The 24,973-nt window shown below is 44.7% G+C and overlaps 1 protein-coding gene across 1 annotated transcript in view; it reads left to right on the plus strand.

Moving 5' to 3' along the window:
• The window catches only part of LOC133374121 (sphingosine-1-phosphate transporter SPNS2-like), a 131,254-nt gene that overhangs the window by 30,111 nt on the left and 76,170 nt on the right, over positions 1-24,973 (plus strand). Inside the window, exon 2 of the mRNA XM_061604595.1 lies at positions 21,347-21,412. Within this exon, the coding sequence (XP_061460579.1) occupies positions 21,347-21,412 (66 nt within the window). The remainder of the gene's footprint in view (positions 1-21,346; positions 21,413-24,973) is intronic.

Genomic DNA, 24,973 nt, shown 5'->3' on the forward strand with positions numbered 1-24,973 from the left:
AATTATACACATTCTTTATGATGACATCCGCGGCACATTAATGTATATAATGTAGAAGATATAATTTAGATTCTGCTGCAGTGTTGTAACAGTTTTAATGTGAGGATGGGGTTGGTGTTCCTTGACGAAGCAATGGTCTTGCTTTTCAAAGCTGGTGTGTGTGTGTGTGTGTGTGTGTGTGTGTGTGTGTGTGTGTGTGTGTGTGTGTGTGTGTGTGTGTGTGTGTGTGTACACACACACAGGCACAGCAACCTTGGTAAGTCCGCTCTTAGCCCCCGTCACCACCATATATGCAAAGCACTATCATATCACTTTAACGGTCATGGCTTCCCCCAAAGAATCCCGAGAAGTGTATTATTTCTTTATTTAATTTCTTTATTAGATTTATGTCCCGCCCATCCTCCCAGCATGAGCCCAGGATGGCAAACAAAAGCACTAAAACACTATAAAACATAAAAACACTATAAATTCCTTAAAAACATTTTCTTAAAAAAGTGTTAAAAACATCTTAAAAAGCAATGCCAACCCAGAAGCAGACTGGGATAAGGTCTCTTCTTAAAAGGCTTGTTGAAAGAGGAAGGTCTTCAGTAGGCGGAGAAAAGACAACAATAATGGTGCCTCTCTCATATTTAAGGGTAGGGAATTCCACAGGGTAGGTGCCACTACACTAAAGGTCCACTTGCTATGTTGTGCGGAATGGACCTCTTGATAAGATGGTATCTGCAGGAGGCCCTCACCTGCAGGGTGCAGTGATCAACTGGGTATATAAGGGATAAGATGGTCTTTCAGGTCCCCTGGTCCCAAGCTGCATAGGGCTTTGTACACCAAAACTAGAACCTTGAACTTAACCTGGTAGCTAATAAGTAGCCAGTGCAATTCTTTCAGCAGCAAAGTGACATGTTGGTGATACTCTGCCCCAGTGAGCAGTCTCGCCACTGCATTTTGTACCAGCTGCCGCTTCCAGACCAACCTCAAGGGCAGCCCCACATAGAGCGCATTACAGTCATCCAGCCTGGAGGTTACCAGTGCATAGACAACAGTGGCCAGGCTATCCCGGTCCAGAAACGGCCACAGCTGTCTTAGCAGCTGAAGCTGGTAAAAGGCACTCCTAGCCACGGAGGTCACCTGGGCCTCTAGTGACAAAGATGGATCCAGGAGCACCCACAGACCACGGACTTGCTCTTTCAGAGGGAGTACCACCCATCCAATTATAGTTTTTTTAAAAAATTGTTAAAAATGCTGTGAGTTATTAGGAGATCCTGATTCCTCTCTCAGAGCTACAGTTTCCTGGGAAAAGGGATTGTGATTGATAAACCCAGTGGTGGCTGGTGCCTCCATGTCCGTGGGGCAGTGGAATCTGTTCCACATTTTAGTCCAGACTTCTAAAACTTGGGGTGGCTTCCACTGACATAGACTGCTGAAACCACCCTGGAAATTGTAGCTCCTAATGCAACGGTGGGGGACCTGTCACCCTCCAGATGTTGCTGAACTACGACTCCCATCATTCCTGACCATTCACCATGCTTGCTGGGGCTGTTGGGAGTTGTAGTTCAGCAACATCCGGAGGGCCACAGGTTCCCCACCCTGGTCCTAATGGAACCTCATGAAAACGTCTTCAGCTTGTAGCTTGCTTATTGTACATTGTCACACAAGGAGAAGGTTTTAGGGAAAGATTCCAGAGAAGCAGCTTTTAAAAAAATGAATGAAATCTTTTTCATCTTAAGGTGGGAAAGCTCTAGAAAACCCTTCATCTTTCCTCCATCCCCTACTGGTGCATCATGGGCCTGGCTTCTCTTCCTGAGAAGTGAAGCTAGCATCTTCACATGGGCTTGTGGAACAGGCCTTTGTGGCTTTTTTTTTTTTTTTTGGTACTGCAAATTACCAAATCAAATTACCAAGTGCTGTGCGGTGCCCCCTGTAATTTAGCCGTGGCCGAGTTGCTCAAGGTTTGGGGCCTGTTGGCAATTAAGTGGATGAGCTTGCCACAAGATTATTACTTGGGCTTGTCGCTCGTTGGCTGTGTGTGTGTTTTCGAAAGGCAATAGCTATTGAGTTGTTCTGACTTAAATAGCCTTCAGGCCCCATCAAGAAAGGGCCCCGTTGCATAAATGCTCTTCCCACTCAGGAAGTTGTGCTTTGAAATCCTTGAAGGCATTACGTTAGGAGAAATAGCAGCTAGCTCTTTTGCAGTAGCTCATTCAGAAACCTGGCGAGGCCCAGGGGATTGTCTTGCAATTCTGGATGCGGCATGTAGCATTGTAAAATCCTGTTTTTCTTCTCTTAAACATTGTTATTGATATCAAAGTGCGCAAATACCAAAAAAGAAAACACAAATTCATGTCGCATCAATCTCTTTCTACAAATGCCATATTCAGTATTTAAAACTGGAAAAAGCAAGTGTCTAGTCCTTAATGCTGGGAAGACTTCATAGCGAAGACAGAGAATATCTGGAGGAGGAATATAGGAAGCTGTTCTGTACCTCCTGGGATCATTTGCCCAAATTTAATATTGTCTACACTGACTGGAAGAATTTCAGATGGATGTTCTTTCCCAGCCCTATCTAGAGATGCCGGGAGTTGAATCTGAAATCTTTTTGGTGGAAGTTAGAGTCCAACAACGTCTGGAGGGCTCCACCATTGTGGGAGCTAATTCCATGAAATGATGTGGTGTTTAGGGATGGAATCCGTTTGCCGGTCTGGTTCCAAAGCATTCCATCGACCTAACAGGCTGGTATCGATTTGAGTTCGTTCTTTGTCCGCTTTTTACTGATCTGTTTTTTCCCTTGCAAAGATAGTTATATTGATATTTTGAAAGGAAATGTTGAGTTTTGAAAGGAAATATCGATAACTTTATAAAACCTGATCTGCAACAAGAGAGAATAAGCAAATTAATGGCAACTTAATGGAAAATTTGGTTCCAAGTCAGAAATGGGCGGAATTCTAGCATGTCTCTAGTTGTGTTTATAAATATACTTTACTAAATGTAAGAACATCAGAAGAGCCCTGCTGGATCAGGCCAGTGGCCCATCTAGTTCAGCATCCTGTTCTCACAGTGGCCAGCCAGATGCCCATTATGGGAAGCCCACAAGCCCTCCTGTGGCTAGTGGCAACTGGTTTTTACTGTGTGTGTGTGTGAGAGAGAGAGAGAGAGAGATTCCCCAAAGAGAGAGAGAGTTTTCAGAACGGGATCTTTCTGCTTGTAGGATATAAGCGCAACTCCAGAAGGACTGAGAGAAGTCTCTTTTTCCTACCCTGAGCATGTGGGACTAATTTTGTGCTGCCCGAGAAGCGAGAGAGCTAATTACGGGGAAGGGTGGTTGTGATCCGCCCCAATTTCATGGAAACTTGAACAACTCATCAACAAACAAAACTCTCTCTCTCTCATTCCAGCTTGATCTCCAACCTCAAACAGAGCGATGCTTAAATGGAGGCCTGTCTAATTCTCTCTCTCTGTTTTTTTTCCATTGTGGCCTTAATTTGTTTTCTCCCTGCTAGTTTGAATTCTTAGCAGATTACAGGTTTGTCTGTGGAACGACAGTTCCCACAAAGCTGTAATTTGGCCCTCGTTGCGACCAGCAGCCGTTTCTGGCGCCTTTCTTGCTTCCAACCACCTCCAGAGTGTGTGCTTTGATGAATTCCAAAGTTGAGGGTCAACCCAGAGGTGAGCCTGTGTGCAGTCTGTGTGTGTGTACGTGTTTGGGAGTTGATATCTGCAACAACAGTATTCCTCCGTAGCCTTCACTGTTCCAAAACCAAAAACTGTAAGCCAAATCCCTAGAGGTGGAGAGCCGTCCCTCGCTAAGTTGCAAAGTACATGGAGGGGTCTGTGTAAATGCCATGTAATAGTCGACTCAGGTGGTGAGTGTATGCAAAACTGGGGCCCAAATGGGCACTGAGAAACAAGGATGGAAAGATCTGTCTGTTTTGGTGTTCTCGGATTCTCATTTTTCCAATCTTAAATTCGGTTCCCCATATTTCTGCAGGATTTTAAAAATCCTCTTGAAAATTCCTCAGGGTTTTAGCATGAACTTCTCCTAATAAGTGCATGTTTGGAGGCAGTTTTGACTTAATGAGCACATTTTTGCAAGCAATTTCTCCCACTTTTGTAAACATGGGTTGGAGAACCACAGTGCAAATTTTGAAAGATGTCTCTGTTTCCGTTCTCACATTGTTTTGGAAAGGGTAAATCCTGATTAGGTTTTAAATGCAAACTGGGTCTACTTCCTTAGCCATTCCTAACATTCACCCACCCACCCGCCACCCTCTGGGCCATAGCTCAGTGGTAGAGCCCCTGCTCTGTAACACAGAAGGTCCCAGGTTCAGCCCTCGGCATCTCCAGGTAGGACTCGAGAGTGTCTCCTGTCCGAAATTCTGAAGAGCCCCTGCCAGTCAGTGCAGGCAGTACTGAGCTAGATGGACCAAGAGTGTGGCTTGGTATGGAACTGGGAGTCCATTGACATCTGGAGTGTAACAAATTGGTAAAAGTTGGTTTATAATTTATTTGAGAAGGATGTAGCTGGCTAAAACCCTGAAGGGAAGCACTGTGGTTAGCAGGCGAGGCTGTCTTGCAAGATTTTATTGCAGGTCTCTCTCCTAGTGTTACAAATCTGCAAACTAGGGATAACAGTTGCATACACCCAATCGGGGGTTGTATAGCTCAACGGCAGGGTATATGCTGTGCATGCAGAAGGTCCCAAGTACAGTCCCCAGCGCCCCTAATTAAAAGGATTTCCAGAAGCAGAGTCTCTGCTGGTCAGAGCAGGCAATATTAGTCTAGATCAGGTGCAGACAACCTGTGGCCATCTGGATGTTGCTCGACTCCAGTACCCATGATCTCTGACCATTGGCCATGCTGGCTGGGAGTCGGAGTCCCGGGCTCCCTCTGGTAGGAAGGGCGGGATAGACATTTTAATAATAACATAACAATAACATCCCTTGCTGACCAGCGGTCTAGCCAAGCCAGTGCCTGGGCTCAGTATAAGGTGTTATCGTATGACCATTATGTTGATTTTAGTTCTTGGAAGCGAATGCCTCAAGACATCTAGGTTCAATTTACGATGGAATTAATTGGCTTTCATAGTTCTGCATTAAATTATTCATCCAGTTTTAAGCCATCAGCCTTCCAACAGGTTTAAAAATTTGAATGAGTTTGCAAGGACTCAGCCTTGAGTATTGGCAATCCAGAAGGGAGTGTGAACCTCACGTGGGATGGAAAGGGAGGGAAAGACCTGTCAATTTTGGTTCTCTTGGTTTGTCGTTTTTCCAATCTTAAAAAATTCTCCAGCATTTGCGTGTGAATTTCTCCGAATAAACACATTTCTGTAGGCACTTTTGACTAATGCACACATTTTTTGCAAGCAATTTCTCGTCATATAATCCACTTTTGTATGTTATTTTCACCCTTACATTCATCTTTATGCACACTTTCCCCTACCATACGCATTTTTGTACACACTCTGTGGTTGGCAAACTGCACGACAGCATTTGTACAAGTGTGAGTTTTGAAAGATGGCTGTGCCCCGGCTCTCGTGTTATTTCGGACAGTGTGAATTTGATGGACTCGGCTTGAAATGCAAACTGAATCGGAGTTCTCGCCTATCCCTAGGCGTTGGCCATTCACGGTGGGCTCGTCATCCAGTGTGTTGTATCCAGGGTGTTGGTTTGAAATGTCATAAACCCAGGTTCAAATTCCTGGTGTGACTGCTTTGGGTCCCAAGTCGTAGATTCCGTCATACTGCGAAGTCTGCTCCAGCACTGATGATCTGCACCGGCCCCCTACAAGAGGGAATGCTAGGATATCTGCAATTGTTGTTGAGATGTTTTTAATGTTTATCGCTTGCTGTTTGCTGCCCTGGGCTCCTTTGGGAGCCAGTGTGGTTGTAATGGTTAGGGGGTTCAGTGTTTGAGCAACAGCCAACGCCAAGCAGGGTGGGTGAAGGAATGAAAGAGGAAAGAAAGACCTTCCTCTTTCAACAAGCCTTTTAAGTAGAGACCTTATCCCAGTCTGCTACTGAAGACCTTCCTCCTTCAACAAGCCTTTTAAGTAGAGACCTTATCCCAGTCTGCTACTGAAGACCTTCCTCCTTCAACAAGCCTTTTAAGTAGAGACCTTATCCCAGTCTGCATCTGTGCTAATACGTTTTTAAACCTTTTTTTTAAAAAAAATGTTCTTAACCCTTTTTTAAAAAATGGTTTTAAAGCTTTTAAAAAAAATGTTTTTAAAGATGTTTTGTTTTAATATATTTTAACTTCTGTTTTTATGGTGTTTTAAAGTGTTTTTAGTGCTTTTGTTTGCTGCCCTGAGCTCTTACTGGGAGGTAGGGTGGGATATAAATCAAATAATAACTAAATAAAGGAAGGAATGACAAAGGTGCTTGTTGTATCTTTTTACCTGGGGAAAAATGTGGTGGAATGGTTAGGGTGTCATGCTGTGACCTGAGAGACCAGGGTTCGAGTCTCCACTCAGCCATGTGAAGCTTCCTCGGTGATCTTGGGCTAACTCACTGTCTCTCAGCCTAACCTACCTCACAGGGTTGTTCTGAAAGTAAAATGGGAAGGCGAGAACAATGTACACCACCTTGGAGGAAGGGTAGTATATTAAATGTAAAAAATAAATAATACTATGAGTGGCTAATAGTGAATTGGGTTCATAGCCGCTATGGCCCTGGCCTCCTCAGGGACATTCCAGCCCCCCCCATGTTAAAATGTAAATGTACTGCTTTCAAGTCATTTCTGACTTATGGCGACCCTATGAATAGGGTTTTCATGAGGCTGAGAGGCAGTGACTGTCCCAAGGTCACCCAGTGAGTTTCATGGCTGTGTGGGGATTCGAACCCAGGTCTCCCAGGTCATAGTCCAGCACCTTAACCACTACACCATACTGGCTGTCTCCCCCCGTTTAAAAATGCAAAATAAAATTAAGGGTGCAATCCCTTGTACACATAACCTGAAAGTAGGGATTGGGAGTAAGGAGTGGGAGAAAAAATTGGATCTCTTTGAATTTTAATATGAACCTACCTAATTCTCATTTCTGAGACTAATATGCAAACCAAACGGCAGGTATTATTTTGAAATCCACGTTTTTCTGAATTCTGCAACATGGTTGTCCAACCCCAGAATGCATATATAGGAGGGGTTGTGGTGGAAGGAACACAAAGACGCATGTATTTGTGCAAATGCATTTTACTCGGGGGAATTGCTTGCAAAACTGTGTATATTAGGAAACGTTGTGTGCATATTTTATATGTATACAGTTTGTAAAATGTACAGATTGCATATATTAGAAGGAATGTAAATGAAAATCGTAACACATTTTTGTGCAGATTGGTTTTTTTAGTTGTGCACTGATGAGGAAACGAAGCGAACCAAGTTTAAGTCTGGAAACATGAGAAATTGAGAGACATTAACCCTGGCTGATTAGTCCATCCCTTTCTGGGGTGCAAGAAGGCATCATTTCCTGTTCTGCTTTGTATTTGCTGCCTGCAGTACTGTTTCCATTCTGCTGCAGTTCATCTTCCACCAAAAGCTACCTCCTTCATCTTGCTGTCCGCTGTGGTGAAACTACGTCACTTGCAGAGCTTCTGTAATGAATTCCGTTGTAATTATTTTATTCCACCCCATTTATTTATTTTATTTATTTATTTATTAAATTTATATACCGCCCGACTAGCAATAGCTCTCTGGGCGGTGAACATAAAACAGCATAAAAATACAATAAATAACAAAACAATACTAAAATACAAGCAACAATCCAACACAATAAACATTTTTAAAATTAAATCAGTGTAACTTAAAATGCTTCAGAGAATAGGAAGGTTTTGACCTGGCGCCGGAAGGAGAGCAGAGTCGGCGCCAGGCGTACTTCCTCAGGGAAACTGTTCCATAGTTCGGGGGCCACCACTGAGAAGGCCCTAGATCTTGTCACCACCCTCCGGGCCTCCCTGTGAGTTGGAACCCGGAGGAGGGCCTTCGTAGCAGAACGTAGTGCACGGGCCGGTTCATATCGGAAGAGGCGTTCCGCAAGGTATCGTGGTCCCGCACCGTAAAGGAAACACAATGCAAATGGGGGGGGCATCACCAATTATGCATTGTTCGCAGACGGAAAGTGCCACCAACAGCAAATACTAGTCATGTTCACCCGATTGATTTCCATCCCCATTTCTGTCTGAGTTCTCTGACATTCCGAACTGGGACTGACTTCTAAATAGACAAGGATAGGATTCTGCTGCAAGTCTCTTGCCCTCTTACTTTTAGAATTACAGTAGGGCCCCACTCATATGGCGGGTTACGTTCCAGACCCCTGCCTCAAAGTGAAACCCGCTGAAAAGCAGAACTCCATCAATAAAATGGCACCCGATGCCTGAGAAACGCTGTAAAAGCAGAACAAGCGCCGTATGAGTGGGGCCTTACTCTAACTGAAAGCTGCTGTATTAGCGGAATGCCAAAAAGTGGGCCACCGAAAAGCAGGGCCCTACTGTATAAGAAAAAGCCTACAGAGTACTATTTTTCCCATTTGCTTATTAAGGAAGGCAGCGTTTAGTGTTCTGGCCAATGAGTGCCAAATAAAACATTTTATTTTATTAGTATTTAATGCGGTTTTAAATATATTAGGCTACCTGATAGGGGTTTCTGGGTTATTTTTAACTATTCCTTGCCCACTATACTCAGTTCGTAGCCAACTTAGATAATGGTGGGTAGGACTCAACCCCCCTCCTCAATTGTAGTTACTTGAAGGAAAGCCACTTTTCACATAAGAATCGCAACAGAATCACCAGCTGGCAGTTAAAATCAGGCTGCGGTCCCAAGTGTGCTTTACTTGAAAGTGAGCTCCTGTCAAAATCAATAGGACTGATTTCAGAGGAAATACCTTTTTGCAGCAAGGGCTGTACCTCAGTGGCAGAGCGTGAGAGCACTTTCCCTTTCTGCAGTTTCCAGCAACTGGTACTTGGACGCCTACCGCATCTGACTATGGTGGCAGAGTACAGCCATCGTGGCAAGTAGCCATTGATAGCTTTATCCTCCATGAATTGGTCTAAGCCATCCCATTTGGTGGCCATCACTGCCTCTTGTGGGAACGAATCCCATAGTTTAACTCTGCGCTGTGTGAAGAAGGACTTTCTTTCGCCTGTCCTGAATCTCCCAACATTTCGCTTCATTCGATGTCCACACGTCACAAATTGCAGCAGAAATGTAGAGGAATGAATTTAAGACGGGACAAAATGAGGAAGTGAGGGAAACAAAACTGACAGATACTTCCATCCCTGGCATGTAAGAAACTGGGAAGGTGTGAGATCAGAGGGATATGAAGAGTAGAAATCGCAGACCGTGACAATTTCATAAAAGCCAAGATATTTGCAAAGTCCTTAGCGTGGCCAATTAGCAAAGCAGTGATGATGTTAATACAGACATTGTGGCATTTGTAGGCTAATTAACAGTGACAGAGACGGGAAACGGATCCACAACCCAACCCACAATGAGCTTCACAACCTGGAAAGTTGGTGATTAGAAGAAATCTCTCTCTTTGCAGACATTAAGGCCAGCGTTTTTAAGAATTAAAGGCAAAGCACAAATATAACTTAACCGTTTGTATCAATTCATCTGAGGGCAGAGCAGATCATCAGAGAGGCACAACAGGTAGTGACAGCCACTACTTAGATCACTTTTAAAATGGACGTAGAATTCATGGAGTTTATTCACAGCCATCAGCTGAGATGGTGAAGGGAGCCTTTGTCTTCAGACTTGGTATAATTCCTTCTACTGACATTCAGAAGTGACTGCCAATGGTTATATAGCCAAAACAGTGCCATCCATGCAAAAGAGAGAAGCTATTGTCCGGCTCAGGAAAACATCAAGGTTTCTAGATGATAAAAAAAAAAAAAAATCTTTAGAACGTAGGGAGAATCGTCCCAAATACCAGTCAGACTGAGTATGCTCCGTGGTCATCTTAACACTGACTGTGGCCACATCCACGACATTTAAACCACAGTGATACCACTGTAAACAGTCATGGCTTGCCCCAAAGAATCCTGGGAAGTGTAGTTGGTGAAGACCGTTATTTTACTCACAGAGCTCTAATTCCCAGAATTCTTTGGGAAGAGGGGCTAAATGTTAAACCGCTCTGGCCACTCTGTCAGGGGAATAGGAGTCTCCTAATTGCACCCCTCATAACCTACACTTCCCAGGATTCTTTGGGGTAAGCCATGCCTGTCTAAAGTGGAATAAATGTCTGGTGTGGATGAGGCCTAAGTGGCCCCCAGAGTTCCATGGCTGGCAGAGGATTTGAACCTGGCTTTCCCCCACAGAACTCTAGCACTAGGGATAAGATCTATCAATTTATCAACGTTTTTTCATTTTTCCACTTAGTGCTCCCCATTTTGCGAAAGAAATGAAACAAAATGAAAATTAATCAGCACTTCAGTGCAATTTGCTCCTAATAAACATATTCTTGGATGCCATTTTGGCGAATGCACACAGTTTTGCAAGCAGCTTTCCCTAAGAGAGTACATTTTTGAATGTTATTTTTACCAATCTAGGCATTTTTATGCACATTTTACCCTCACATATGCTTTTTTATACACATCCCTTGGCTGGAAAACTGCCCTGCAAAATTCAGAGAAGTGCAAATTTCAAAGGATGGAGGTGCTTTTGCTTCGCATATCCTTTCAGGAAGTGCAAATGGGATTATGCTCACCTTCACATGCGAACTGAACCGAATTCCTCCCCCTATCCCTACCCAGGAGCCTTTTCTGCTGCGCCATAGTGACGCCTTGCAGAGACCACCCATGCTCAGCAATGCAGTATCCTTTAGCAGCGGTTGCTATGTGTTCGAGCCCAACTGCTTCTCCTACAAAGCTTTCCAAGGGATATCCCTGCTTGCACTTTTGGAAACCGTCCCAGTCTCAGGAGGAGAGCACCAGTTTCGCCGAGCGCCACGTTTCCTACCCTTCCCAAAAGGATCCCCTTTGTCCAATCAAATTTGCTCCTTCCTGCCCCCAAAGAGTTCTGGCTCATCTCCAAAACACGCAACAGGTAATTATAAACATGGGGGGGGCGGAGGGAACAGAGCTCAATTTGCTCAAGGAGAGATCAGGAAAAAAACAGCCTTGCAAAAATAAAATTAAAATGCCTTTTGATGTGGGGAAGAGGAGGGTGAGCCGAGTTCTGTTAAAAACCAATCTGTGCACTGGCCTAAGCGTTCTACAGACCCAGACCGCAAGAGCCTTTCCACGCAGTCTTTTTTATGCGCCAGAGATGTACCGTTTGCATAGCCTGTGGGAATTCCCTCAAGGTCAGGCGCCTCCTGTGTGTTTGCAGGGGGAGGGTGGAGTGCTCCTGTTTTCAGAGGTCTCAAAGCAAAATATTTTTCTACTTGGGGAAAAAGGTGTCCCTCGGGGAAAGCGCAGCAGAATATAATTGCTTGGCTCATAAGTACCTCCCTTTAATACAATGTCCAGCATTCATAACTGGGGATGGGGAAGAAATTTGATTCCGTTTGCATTTATAGACGGATCTATTAAATCAGCACTCTCGATTGATGGCCTGCCACAGGATCCGGGGATAGCCATGAGCTCAAGGGTGGGGAACCTGTGGCTGTTCTGATGCTGCTGGCCTACAACTCCCAACCTCCCTAACTGTTGGCTACTGGCTGACTGGAGGCTGATGGGAGTTCCAGCTCAGCAACATCCAAAGGGCGACAGGTTCCCCATCCCTGCCCTGTGAGCCACTAGGGAATCTGTTAGGCACTTCAGAGGCTATGGAACTCTAATTCCAATCAGCCCCGGCTAGAGATGGAGGAGATATTCAATGCAGTTCTCAGAGAGCTTCGGCTATGGGGCGCTATACAAGTATAATAAAATAAGTAAGTTCTCCTCTAAAGCCAAACCTATCAAATTTGCAGTTTTTGAAAAAATATGAGAACCAAAATGGCCATACTTCAAAATGTCCAGATATTGAGATGCAGTTCTCCAACCAAACAATGTTGGAAAAATGTGCATATTGGGGAGAGTGTGCATAACAAAGAATATAATAGTGGCACAATATACCAAAATGAATTATATTAGGAAAAATGGCTTGCAAAAATGTGTACATAATTCAAAAATGCCTACAAAAATGTGCATATTAGGAGAAATTTGCATCTGAAATGCTGAAATTTTCATGAGGTTTTTTAAAAAAAGGAGTATCCTACTCAGAGTGGGGAACCAGCGCTCTGTCACTAAACTACAGCCATCTCCCATGTGAAGAAACACTCATCATTAGATTTCAGGGCTAACCTGAAGAAGAATAGCTCGAGGAGATGAATAGTCTTTTGATCCTTTTCCCTGTCCCTGAAGACAGAAACAAAATTCAAAGGGACCTTGATAGGCTGCAGCATTGAGCTGAAAACAACAGACTGAAATTCAACAGGGATAAATGCAAAGTTCTACACTTAGGAAAAAGAAACCAAATGCACAGTTATAAGATGGGGGATACTTGGCTCAGCCGTACGACATGTGAGAAGGATCTTGGAATTGTTGTTGATCACAAGCTGAATATGAGCCAACAGTGCGACGTGGCTGCAAAAAAGGCAAATGCTATATTAGGCTGCATTAACAGAAGTATAGTTTCCAAATTGCATGAAGTATTTGTTCCCCTCTATTCAGCACTGGTTAGGCCTCATCTCGAGTACTGTGTCCAGTTCTGGTCTCCGCACTTCAAGAAGGATGCAGACAAACTGGAACAGGTTCAGAGAGGGCAACAAGGATGATCAGGGGACTGGAAACAAAGTCCTATGAGGAGAGACTGAAAGAATTGGGCATGTTTAGCCTGGAGAAGAGAAGACTTTCAAGTACATGAAAGGTTGTCACATAGAGGACGGATGGGATCTCTTCTCTATCGTCCCAGAGTGCAAGACACGGAATAATGGGCTCAAGTTGCGGGAAGCCAGATTTCGACTGGACATCAGGAAAAACTTCTTAACTTCCTACGACAATGGAACCACATACCAGTGGGACTCTTCTATTTACCCTGAAGGAGGACAGGAGAAAGCACAGGTCATTCTAATACAAGTAGAAAGAAAAAAACAGAAGACAGTAGAGACTATGGATGGGAAGGCAGCTGGACAGGGATGCTTTAATTTGGATTCCTGCATTGAGCAGGGGTTTGGACTCGATGGCCTTAGAGGCCCCTTCCAACTCTACGATTCTACAGCCGAGTGGAGATTTGAACCCTGGTCTCTCCCAGGTCTCAGTCTGGCACCCTAATCACGATGCCACACTGGCTCTCTTCACTCTGCATAATGAAGAGAAATACAGCCATGGCTCCTAACTGTTAGAGCCATACGACAATGGAACCAATTGCCTGAAGAGGTAATGGGCTCTCCGACACCGGAGGCATTCAAGAGGCAGCTGGACAGCCATCTGTTGGGAATGCTTTGATTTGGATTCCTGCATTGAGCAGGGGGTTGGACTTGATGGCCTTGTAGGCCCCTTCCAACTCTATGATTCTATGATTCTTCCCCTTGCGAAAATTCTTCAGTATTTTAGTGTAAATTTCTCCTATAATACACTTTGTATGCAATTTTGATGTGCACGTTTTTGCAAGCAGTATCTTCCCATATAATGCATTTTTGTATGTTGTTTTCATTAATATATTCACGTCTAATGCACACTTTCCCCTAATATATTATTTTTGTAAATGTTGTTTGGTTGGAGAACTGCATCGCGAAAATTCAGAAAGTGCAAATTTGAAGGATGGCCGTGTTTTGGTTCTCAAATTGTTTTGGAAAATGTGAATTGGATGGATTTGACTTTTAACTGAATGTCATTGAATTTGTTCCCCTTCCTATACCACACACACACACACACACAGGAAAAAAGTGTACTATAGATAGAAGTAAATAAGTAAAGTAAATATGCCTGCCATTTTAGGGCAATACTTCATGTTGCATCTGTCATGAAAGCTTATCCCAGCCTTCCCCAACCTCGTGCCCTCCAGCTGTTTTGCACTACAACTCCCAGCAGCCCCAGGCAGCCATAACAAATTTGCTAGTCTCCAAGGGGCTGCGAGACTCTTGTATTTTCTTGCAACAGGCTTCACGCAGCTACCCCTCTGGAAGGCTCTCGCCTGTCTTTACCCATCGTTTTGTTCCCGTTTTTTCCGCGTCCGCCGCTGGACCTGAGAACAGCATCTCACAACATTTGGACAGATGTCCACATTAGTCCATCAGGCCATTTTTTGTCTGGGGGCAGTTGCAAACATCCGTTTTCCCTGCCTCCTCTGTTGTACATCGCTCAACGCACTGCCGCTTGCATGCATATTCAGCTGTTGAGAGATGAAAGCGAGCTAATTGCACGTGAAGCAGATATTTCTCCTCCCTGTATCTTGTGGGTTTTCTGTTTGTCTTCTCTGCACCTCTCTCTCGATTTGGCTGCCGGGGCTCATAGTGCATGCACTGTCTGCATCTTTCCTTTCGTCTCGTTCGGCGCTGGATGATCCTGCCTCTGCTTAAATCCCTTGGGTGCAATGCTGATGTGGCCGAAGTGGGTGGCTTGTTTAATTCACAGCCGGAGCCATAGATCCTGGGCGGCTTTCCAGCATGCCGAGTGTGCATACCTGTGAAGGTGGTGATTAAGTCAGCCTGTGCATGTCGTAAGTTTCTCTTCTGTATGGCAATTGCCAAACAGCCACCATTTCTCAGGGAAGGGTGTTGCCTGCCTGCGTACTGTCGCTCTGCAGCTCCTCCAGAGACACGTTGATGAATGTCCTGATTAGCACAAACTTTTGTCTGCCACCGGCAACTTGTTTGCTTATCCTTGGTTGCATCAGGTGCTTTTTTTTTTTTTGCTGCAACAGAACATGCATACTGTATTGTTTCCAGCTGCAAAATTTACCTTGCGTCCCTCTTACCATTGGCCTTGGTGGCTCTGCTCTCGGGACGACTGCCCTTACTCTGTAGAAATTGCCTGAGGAAAATTGAGTTGAAAGGGACCTTGGAAGTCATCTAATCTGACCCCCTGGCTGAATGCTGGGCACAGCTACTGCAGCATCCCTGACAGATGTCCATTCAGCCATTGCCTAATTACCTCTGCTGAACGGGAGCCCACTACCTTGCGAGGTAACCTGTTCCGCTGTCCCAATGGTTCTTGCTGTTGAAAAGAGTCTCCTAACATTTAACCAGAACCTGCTTCTCTGCAATTCCCACTCACTGATTCTAGCCCTCTGGAGAGTTGCAGCTGATGGCTGCACGTCAGTGGGGCAGTGGAATCCACTCCAGGTTTTAGTCTGAAATTTCAAGGAGCTGTCCAAGGTGCTGAAGTCTGATCTCCCAAGGCCTAGTCCAACACTTAACTGCTACGCCACACTGGCTCTCCATTTAGCTATTGTGGCCAACGGCTGAATCGCCTTGGCTAGTGCCTTGAAAGTTTGGGCTAAAACCGGGAGCGGATTCCACTGGTTTGGAGCCAGTTGTCACTACCTCTGGACCACTGGAGAAGAAGCCTCCTCCGTCTACTGCATGCCAGCCATTCCGATGTTTGGAGGCCGCTGTCAGCTGTCCTGAAACGTCTGTTCTCCAGACTTAAACACACCAATCCCAGGACAGAGCTGCTTCTCATGTCACAGGCCCTTAGGGAGGAGTCATGGCTCAGTGGTAGAGCATGTGCTTTGCATGCAGAAGGTTCATTCTCCAATGGCATCTCCCGGTAGGGCTGGGAGAGACTCCCAGCCTGAAACCTTGGAGGGCTGCTGCCAGTCAGTGTAGATAGTACTGCGCTAAATGGCCCAATGGCTCTGACTCGCTTTTAGGCAGTTTCCGATGTTTCTAACTGTCCATTGTAGGACCCTCCCGGTCGCCCTCTTCCGTACGTGTGGCAGATGGTCAGTTTCCTCCTTAAAATGCAGACACTGAACGTGACACAGTAGTAGATTCAGGAGCGGTGGAAGAAATTGCTGCTTTGCACAACTTGCAAAGAACCCTCAATATCCGCAGCCACAAAATGTGTTGGTGGCCACTGGCTTAAGTGGCTGGGACGAGGGGAGGTCAGGTAGCCATTGTCCACAACAGCTAAATGGTGCAACAGTGGTGGTGGAGTGGTTTGAGCGTCTGGAGACCTGGGTTCAAATCCCCGCTCAGCCGTGTGAAGCGCACTGGGCGACCTTGGGGCCAGTCCCCACCTCTCAGCCTAACCTACCTCACAGGGTTGCCGTGAGGATAAAATGGGGAAGGGAGAGAACTGTGTCTGTACTCCACCTTGAGCTCCTTGGAGGAAAGGCAGGATAGAAATGTAATAAATGAATAGATGGAGCCTCCAGGTCCAGAAGCAGTTTACCTCTTTGTAACAGAAGGTGGGGACATTCTTAGTAGGGCACAGTTGCCACCACGCTCTGCTTGTGGACTTCCCGGCATGGAAAGCACTCCTTAAGAATGGTGGGAACTGTGTTTGGACTGCTGGCGCGCAAGTTTTTCCTTTTGATCTGGCCCACCACTCTGCCCTTGGGACTCTTAGAAGGAGGAGCTGCTGCCTTAGAGTCATTATGTATTTAGGGCATTTCTATACCGCTGAATATTTTTAAAAATCTTTTAAGTGGTGTACAGCAAACTAAAATAACAAATGTTACAAAAATACACCATAAAGTCATTAATGGAAATTGCTAACAAACATATGCTGATTTGAATTCCTTCTCTTACCTCCCTGAAGGTTTCCTCCTGGGCTCTCACTTCTGTGACTAATGGCCTTTGCCTTTAGTTAGGAGGAGGAGCGTGTTTGGATATTTGTATGTTGTTGTTTTTTAAATGTTGGGGTTTTTGTTGATTTGAATTCTTGCACACCACATTTCTCTGCTTAAATTTTGTAGATTTGTGAACCATCTTTCCAGGTTCTTTTGGATGGAAACTGCCTGAGTTTTCTTTTTTCCTCATCCCTATGAATCCTTTTTCTTTTTATGTCATGTCTTTTCGTTTGTAAGCCTGAGGACAGGGACTGTCTTATATCACCGGGGTTTGTAAGCTGTCCTGGGATCCTTTTTTGGATGAAGAGAGACCCAGAAAGGCTTTAAATAAATAGAAATAAACTAATTTTATGGGTGACTTGTGGATACACAAGGCAGAGAGAAGGATCAGGATCGGGAAACCTAACTAAGGAAATCTAGTAAATACAGCATCTCCCCAAAGGAGGTTTCAGGGCAAAAATGTTATGCATGTGAGACGAAGGAGCCTCTCTTTCCCTTCCCTTGGGCACGGGTTACATCATCACTGTGGTCTCTCTAGCTGTATCTCCAATTTAATTCTTCCGAAACTGTATCAAAACACTCGCAGGGCTTCGTGAATGTCCCAAATGGGCTTGTGCGTGAAATAGGAAATTGGCTCCAATTAGTACCGCAGATCTTTGCCAACCCAGGAGATTTGTTTCCTGAGTACTCATGCTGGAACTGGGACAATGTGCTCTGACTCTCCTCTATATTTAATGCTTAAATCAGCCTTTGCTTCCACGGGAGAGCCATTTTTTTTTAAAAAAAAATGTTTTTAAAGATGTTTTGTTTTAATGTATTTTAAAGTCTGTTTTAAAATACATTAAAACAAAAATCTTTAAAAACATTTTAAAAAAAGCTTTCAAGGCATCTTAAAAAAAGGTTAAAAGCCAGTGTGGTATAGTGGTTAAGGTGCTGGACTATGACCTGGGAGACCAGGGTTCGAATCCCCACACAGCCATGAAGCTCCCTGGGTGACCTTGGGCCAGTCACTGCCTCTCAGCCTCATAGGAAGGCAATGGCAAACCCCCTCTGAATACCACTAACCGTGAAAACCCTCTTCATAGGGTTGCCATAAGTCGGAATCGACTTGAAGGCAGTCCGTTTCCATTTCAAAGTCTGTTTTTATGATGTTTCAAAGTGATTTTAGTGCTTTTGTTTGTCGCCCTGGGCTCCTGCTGGGAGGAAGGCCGAGATATAAATCAAATAAATAAATAAATAATAGAAGTGATGGCAATGCTTACCCTGGACAAGAAACAGTGAAGGGGAACCATGGTAGCTGTCCTGGAATATCTGGAAGGCTGTTGTAAAGAAGGTGGTGTGGGCTATGCTCCCCTCCTCCATGGGGCAGGACCAGGACCAATATGTGGGAACTGCAGGAAAATAGATTCCAGCTAAATCATAGGGGGGGAAATCTCCGTAATGGTGCATCCTTTTAAGACAATGGAGGCAATGGTCTGTCCTTTGCAGGAAGTGCTATAGCTCAGTGGGTAGAGCATCTGCTCTGCATGGAAAAGGTCCCAAATTCAATCCCCAATGGCATCTCCAAGTAGGGCTGGGAACATCCCCAGTCTGACACCCTGGAGAGCCTCTGCCAGTCAGTGCAGGCAATACTGAGCTTGATGGACCTATGGTCCGATTCGGTATAAGGAAGCTTCCTCTGTTCTGAAGTATTTATGCAGAAGCTGGAGGGCTGGAGTTGCACCCTGCATTGTAGATCTGCATGAATAGGGGGTTGGTCTAGATGAGCTTCAGGGCCCCTTCCAGCTCTGATTCTGCAGTGTCCTCAGCACATGGTGCTCAGAGGTATACTGCTTCTCAACGTGGAGGTTTGGCTTATCTGTGGATGCTAACGATAGTTGATGAGATGTGTCTCCTGAAGAATTTTTGTTTAAGGCATTCAAGTAAGGAACTGTTGCGATGTCTTCTGGTAGCTGCGCATCAGCTGTAATACTTGTAGCTACCTAGGCTGCATACACACCATACCTTTAAAGCACAGTATTTTCCACAAAGTATTCTGGGAACTACAGTTTGTTAAGGGTGCTGGCAATTGTAGCTCAGGGGGGTGGTAAACTACAGGTGCCAGGATTCTTTGTGGAAAATAATGTGCTTTAAATGGATGGCGTGCACACAGCCCCAGAGCCAGGCCTTGAGCATGAAACAATGTCTCCTCTTGGAAGAGATGGTTTTATGTTTTTGGCGTATGTTAAAAACATTTTTATTTACCCAAGCATTGGTCATATATAACAATGGTCACTGTAAAGCTGTGGAGTTGTATTTTATACTGTGTTTATAGTGTTTGAGTGTGGATTGTATACCTTTTGTACAACATTTTGGATTTTTGGAACAGTGGTTTTACAAGTATTTTAAATAACAACAATGATTAGTATAATATCCTCCTTGTCTGCTAAAAATACCCAGAGTGGCATAGTCAACAGCTTAATCATCAAACCATAATAATATAGTCAATAAAAAGTACAAGTCCAGCTGAAACTGAGTTTCTAAAAGCAGTAACAAAGGGCACTTCAAAAACAACAGCCCCAAAACCATAGATCAGCAAAGATAAAAGATGTTAAACCTGACAGCTATTAAAATGAGCTGTCACTCGGTGTTTCCAATAAGAGCTTTGGATTTCTCCTGAAAGAACGTTTTTATGCCCATTCAGAACTTGTCACACAGTTTCGTTGGGCCCCTTCCAGTGAATCAACTGAAATTTATGTTGATTAATCTGATTAAATGAATTGGAAATGTGCACTGGCTAAAAACACATACACAGGGAATAGGGAAGGGGAACAATTCTGCTGACAGCTTAAATTCATAATTAGTCAACCCAGCTCTTCAAAATGAGCTCCTTTGCCCCACTTTTTCTCGGCTTCATGCTTTTTGAATTCTTCAAAGAACAGAAAAGGAGAGAAAGAAATGCCCCATTTTTTATTTTAATTTCAAATGCGACCGGCTTTCCTGGCATTGTTCTGGATGCACTGCAGAAAAGTTTGTCCTTGGATATTTGGTGGTCTTTTATGCTTTGTCATTTGGCACGTCTCCTGCCTCTTGGGAAGCGTGAAGTGCTTTAGAAGCCCTCAAGAAGGAGTGAGCCAGAAGAAAAGACTGCAAAGGATCCTCAGGCTTTCTGGGCTGCAAAGGGGGTTTGGGGCTCTGGCTCCTGTAATCCCTGCGTAGAATTGCGGATTTCAGGAGGTGGTGCTGGTCATGCAAGGTGCACACCTCTTTATGTAGGGATGGGGGGGCGAAATTGATTCAGTTTGCATTTGAAGCTGAATCTTATCAGATTCTCACTTTCCAAAACATGGTGGGAACAAAACCACGGACGTCCTTCAAAATGTGCATTTATTTAAAATTTTCAGTGCAGTTCTTCAACCAACCAGTGCTTTCAAAAATGCATATATTTGGGGAAAGGGTGCATAAAAACGAATACATTGGTGAAAACAACAGACAAAAATGCATGGTATTAGGAGGAAATTGCTTGCAAAAATGTGTACGTTAGTCAAGACTGTGTTAAAAATGTGCTTTGGAGAAATTCGTGCTAAAATGCAAGAGAATTTTCGTGAGGATTAAAAAAAAAGTTTGCAAATCGCTGCAGAAATGTGGAAAACTGAATTGGGTTGGAAAAATGAGAATCTGAGAAAACTGAAATTTATAGATCGTGCGGCCTCCGTGAGCCGCACTTGTCCATATCTGTTTTCAAAAGTGGAGTTGACTTTCTCTTCTCAAGTCTTTCCAGTTACATATTTACTTATGTGAAACCATTTTTTAAAATCCCACTCTTCAGCTGAAAAAGGCTCCCAAAGTGGCACACTAATATCAGTGATGAGACCTCAAGGTTTATAATCCAAAAGACACAACACAAAAGGAAAATGGACTGGGGAGGGAGGAGGAAAAAAGCAAACTCAAGCACTGCTTGGGTGGTTCCCAGAAGCATCTGGTTAGCTGCTGTGAGAACAGGATGGTGGATTAGATGGGCCACTGGCCTGATCCAACAGGACTCTACTTCTGATAATGATTTCATAAGTTACGGACAGTGGAGACTGGTGGCTGTGATGTCAGTGGGGCGGTGAATCTGCTCCAGGTTTTAGTCCAAACATTCAAGGAGCTTTAACTTGGACAGCTCCTTGAAAGTTTGGACTAAAGCCTGGAGCGGATTCACTGCCTCACTGACATTGGAGCCACCAGTCTCTACTGACTATAGAGAACTTTCAACCACCAGCTGGAATAGAAAGGTTTCTTCCTGATCTTCCAGTAGAGTGGATGGAGATGCTGAAATCCCATCTGTCTCCTTCTCTATAGCTGATGGGAATGACTGTTCAGCTGTCTTTACTGTGTTGATTTAGGGGTTTTATCTTTTTTTTAAAAAAAAAAGGTTTGAATTTATTTATTATTTATTTGTTAGATTTACATCCCTCCCTTCTTCCCAGTAGGAGCCCAGGGTGGCAAGTTGATATTTGGGAAGCTGATATTTCACGGTCAAAAAAACTGAATAAAATCACAGCAGGTAACAACAGGTTACCTGGGGGCAACAGGTTCTCTAGCATATGGCTTGAAGACTGCTGCTTTAACAGGTGCTTAGATCCAGACCTCACGCATCCACTGTTTTTCTGTTCCTGCAGGTGTTTTGCTAGACATTCAGCAACATTTTGGTGTCAAAGACAGTGGAGCCGGCTTGCTGCAGACCGGTAAGAGAAATGTTGCTTGTGTTTTTCCTCCCCTCTCCTGGGTCGCTGCTTAAGGCAAGGTGACAGTGCACTTGGCAAAGGTGCAGCTAGCCGGCAAATGTGTGTGTTGATGTGCTTCTGCCCTGTTTTGGTTCAAGCTCAATTGCTTCTTGGTCCTTAGCATTTGAGCACCCACCAGTGGGTGGGGAATGACATAGGTGCTTGTTGCATCTTCACTATGGGGAAAAAGGTGGTGTAAAGGTTAAGTGTCGGGCTAGGACCCGGGAGACCAGAGTTTGCATCCCAACTCAGCCAGGTGAAGCTCACTGGGTGACCTTGGGCCAGTCACTACCTCTCTACCTAACCAACCTCACAGAGTTGTTGTGAGGGTGAAATGGGGAAGGGAGATCCATGTACACCACCTGGAGCTCCTTGGAGGAGAAGGCGGTGTATAAATGTAAGAAATACATAAAGATCTTGGCATCAAAAGGGAAAGCAGACAGGATCAGTTGTTTCTGTGTAGCTTTTGGGAGCTGAACTGCTAAGGCAGTGTTGAGCCAGTAAGGCAAGGAAACTGACAGAGTCACCATCATAATCCATCATCAGTTTATTGTAGTCAACAGATCAGAAATAAACCTTGCAGTACATCAAAAATACAGGACAAATGCAAAAGAAGGGTAACATAATAACAGCAGTTACACACAGACACACACATAATTGAGCTCACCGTTATGGATGGAAGAATCTGTCAAACGTGGTTCTCTCAGTTTCTTATTTTGCTGGGATGGGATTGTTGTGCCCTTGGACGGGACCTCCGAATGCCCAAAGAGATGAAGGAAATTGATTTTTGATTGATTGATTGAGATTTAGGTGGCAAACTCACAAACAATAATTAAAACATCTTAAAAAGTAATTCCAACACAGACGCAGACTGGGATAAGGTCTCTACTTAAAAGGCTTGTTGAAAGAGGAAGGTCTTCAATAGGCACCAAAAGGACAACAGAGATGGTGCCTGTCTAATATTCAAGGAATTCCAAAGGGTCGGTGCCACTACAGTAAAGGTCCACTTCCTAAGTTGTGCAGAACGGACCTTCTGATAAGGTGGTATCTGCAGGAGGCCCTCACCTGCAGAGTGCAGTGATCGACTGGATATATAAAGGATAAGATAGTATTTCAGGTCTCCAGGTTATGCCCCTAAAGCCCTCTTTTTAATCCAGGCAGCACGCTGAGGATTCTGGGTAGTCTGCAGTGTCTGCTAGCCAGGTCTGGCTGATGAACCACGTGGGCAGATGGTGCTCTTTTATAAAGGCCACATTTTAGCTCAGCCGCTGCGTGTGGCACATGTTGGAAACAGACGGATGTAGCTCCCCCCCTCCAAGCCCTGCCAGTGGGAAGCAGCATCTCTTGATTACATCCAAGGTGGCATAGGCGTGTGGGCTGCAGGGATCCTATTAACTCATTCTGTTCTTTGGTGTCTGGTGGAAGTTTTTCCAAATGAAACGTAGCACTTGATTGTGCCTCTGTTCTCCTCCTGTTGCAGTGTATTGGTCCTGTTTGTTCCTGTTGAGCCAGAAAAATGATGTTTGCAGTTACTTCAGATGTCACACCAAACCATGGTTTTCACTAGACCCCCCCCAGCTTTGGTGTTTGTGGTGCAAACATGCATGCAAACCATGGTTTGTGCAGTTCCCCTCATCTTCCCCTTTCCCTGAGGATACAGGATTTGTATCCCAGGATGCAATCCCAAAGAGTGTGGAACAATGACCCAAACCCTAGGGCTTGTTGGTTTGGATATAACTCTAAACCTTGGTTTGCCCAAACAGTGGTTTGCAATCCATCTTCAAGCTCTCAGAGGGGTAGCCATGTCAGTCTGTTGCAGGAAAAGCAACAGTGGGTGGTATTCAATTCTAATCCTGCTCAGAGTAAACCCATTGAAGTTAATAGGCATGACCATCTTTGGTTCATTTATTTCAATGGGTCTGCTTAGTTGAATACAACACAAAGGGTCTTGCAGCACATTAAAGACTTAAAAATTCATGATGGCAGGAGCTTGTATGGGCCACTTCAGGTCCTGGTTTGGTAGGCGCTTGCAAGTAATGGCTTGTCAAACAATCACAACCATGGTTTGATGTTATTCCCAGAGTGGTTTAACAACTAGTCCCTCTTCCCAGGGAACTCTGGGAACTGTTGCTCTGTGATGCATACAGAGCTGTGTTTATTTGGGGAAATTGGCACGAAAATGCTGAATTTTCAAGAGGATTTTTTTAAACGTTGCTGCAGAAATGTGGAGAACTGAATTTCAGACTAGGAAAATGTGAAACTGAAAGAACCAAAACGGGCAGATCCTTCCATCCCTATCCAAGACTGCCTTACTGTACAGCATGTTCAAATAGCACTATTTTTTACTGATGCTGAAGCACACAAAGGGAGGGAGCCACCACTGTGAAGGCCCTGGGCCCACAACCCTCACCTCAGTTGATGCTGGAATCCAGAACCGGTTTGGGAACATAAAGAAGCGACCTTCTGGATCAGCACCAAAGCTGATCTAGTCCAGCATCCTGTTACAAGGCAGAGTCCTGATGAAAGGCAGAGTCTTCGCCTTTGACTCCAACCCTTTTATAACTTTCTGGGTTTAAAGCAGAAAGACAGTTCCAAAACCATCCTCAACATTTGGCAAAAGGAGTGCAAAATGCATTTAAAAAGTGGGCAACGCCTTAAAAGAAAAGCAATTCAGTGGTAGATGGGAGTTTTGCTCCACCCCTTTTAAAATACCCAAAATCTTAAGGTTGCCTGCAAAGGAAGCTCTTTTGTTGCAAAGCCAGGCAGCTGATTAGGGAGGAAAGGAAGGGAGTTGCTTGTTATGGACCCCCCCCCTTTGCTGTCCTGTATGGGGGGGGGGGGAACTAGGATCTGCCCTAGAAAAGTTGGTTCAGTCCTGGGATGTGTGGGTGGGTAGGGGAAGCAATTTCAATTGTGAGACTCTAGCCTTCCAGAGAGCATCTTTGCTGTTCAAATTGTGCCACGTGGGCAGTGCTTCGAAGGGAACGACCATTCATGGATTCTGCCACTTCAGGTGAGGGGTTGCAGGAAGGAATGCTCCCCTGTGACTCTCTTTTTAAAAACCTTCCTTAGATGTTGAAGACGAGCAGGAGTGTAGTCATCCAGGGTTGCAGCCCTTACTTTTTTGAGAGTAGGGTCCCAGCCAGGCTTCTATGTATGAGCCAATCAGTATGAAAGGGGAGCATGTTAGCCACTAGGAAGAGTCCTTGTCCTTCTGTGCTGATTGGAACCAATCAGAGTAAAAAGACGTGAGTCTGCCACTGAGAAGACTCTTCTCAGTAGCTAACACAGCCTGTCCTTTCATACTGATTGGATCCTAGGGACATCTGTTATAGTGAAGTGTGGATTAAGAGACTACATGGAGAACAAGGAAGACGAGGGAAAGTGGTTAGGGGAGTGTGGCTGTGAGGGGGCACAGTATGACTATCATGAAGAGACCCTGCACTTCTGAATTTGCCACTACATTACTGCAGAGGAGCGTGGTAGGAAGAGAGAGAGATTCAGCATGGCCTTATCTGGGAT

This window comes from Rhineura floridana, chromosome 21 (assembly GCF_030035675.1).
Source record: "Rhineura floridana isolate rRhiFlo1 chromosome 21, rRhiFlo1.hap2, whole genome shotgun sequence".
Lineage (NCBI taxonomy): Eukaryota > Metazoa > Chordata > Lepidosauria > Squamata > Rhineuridae > Rhineura > Rhineura floridana.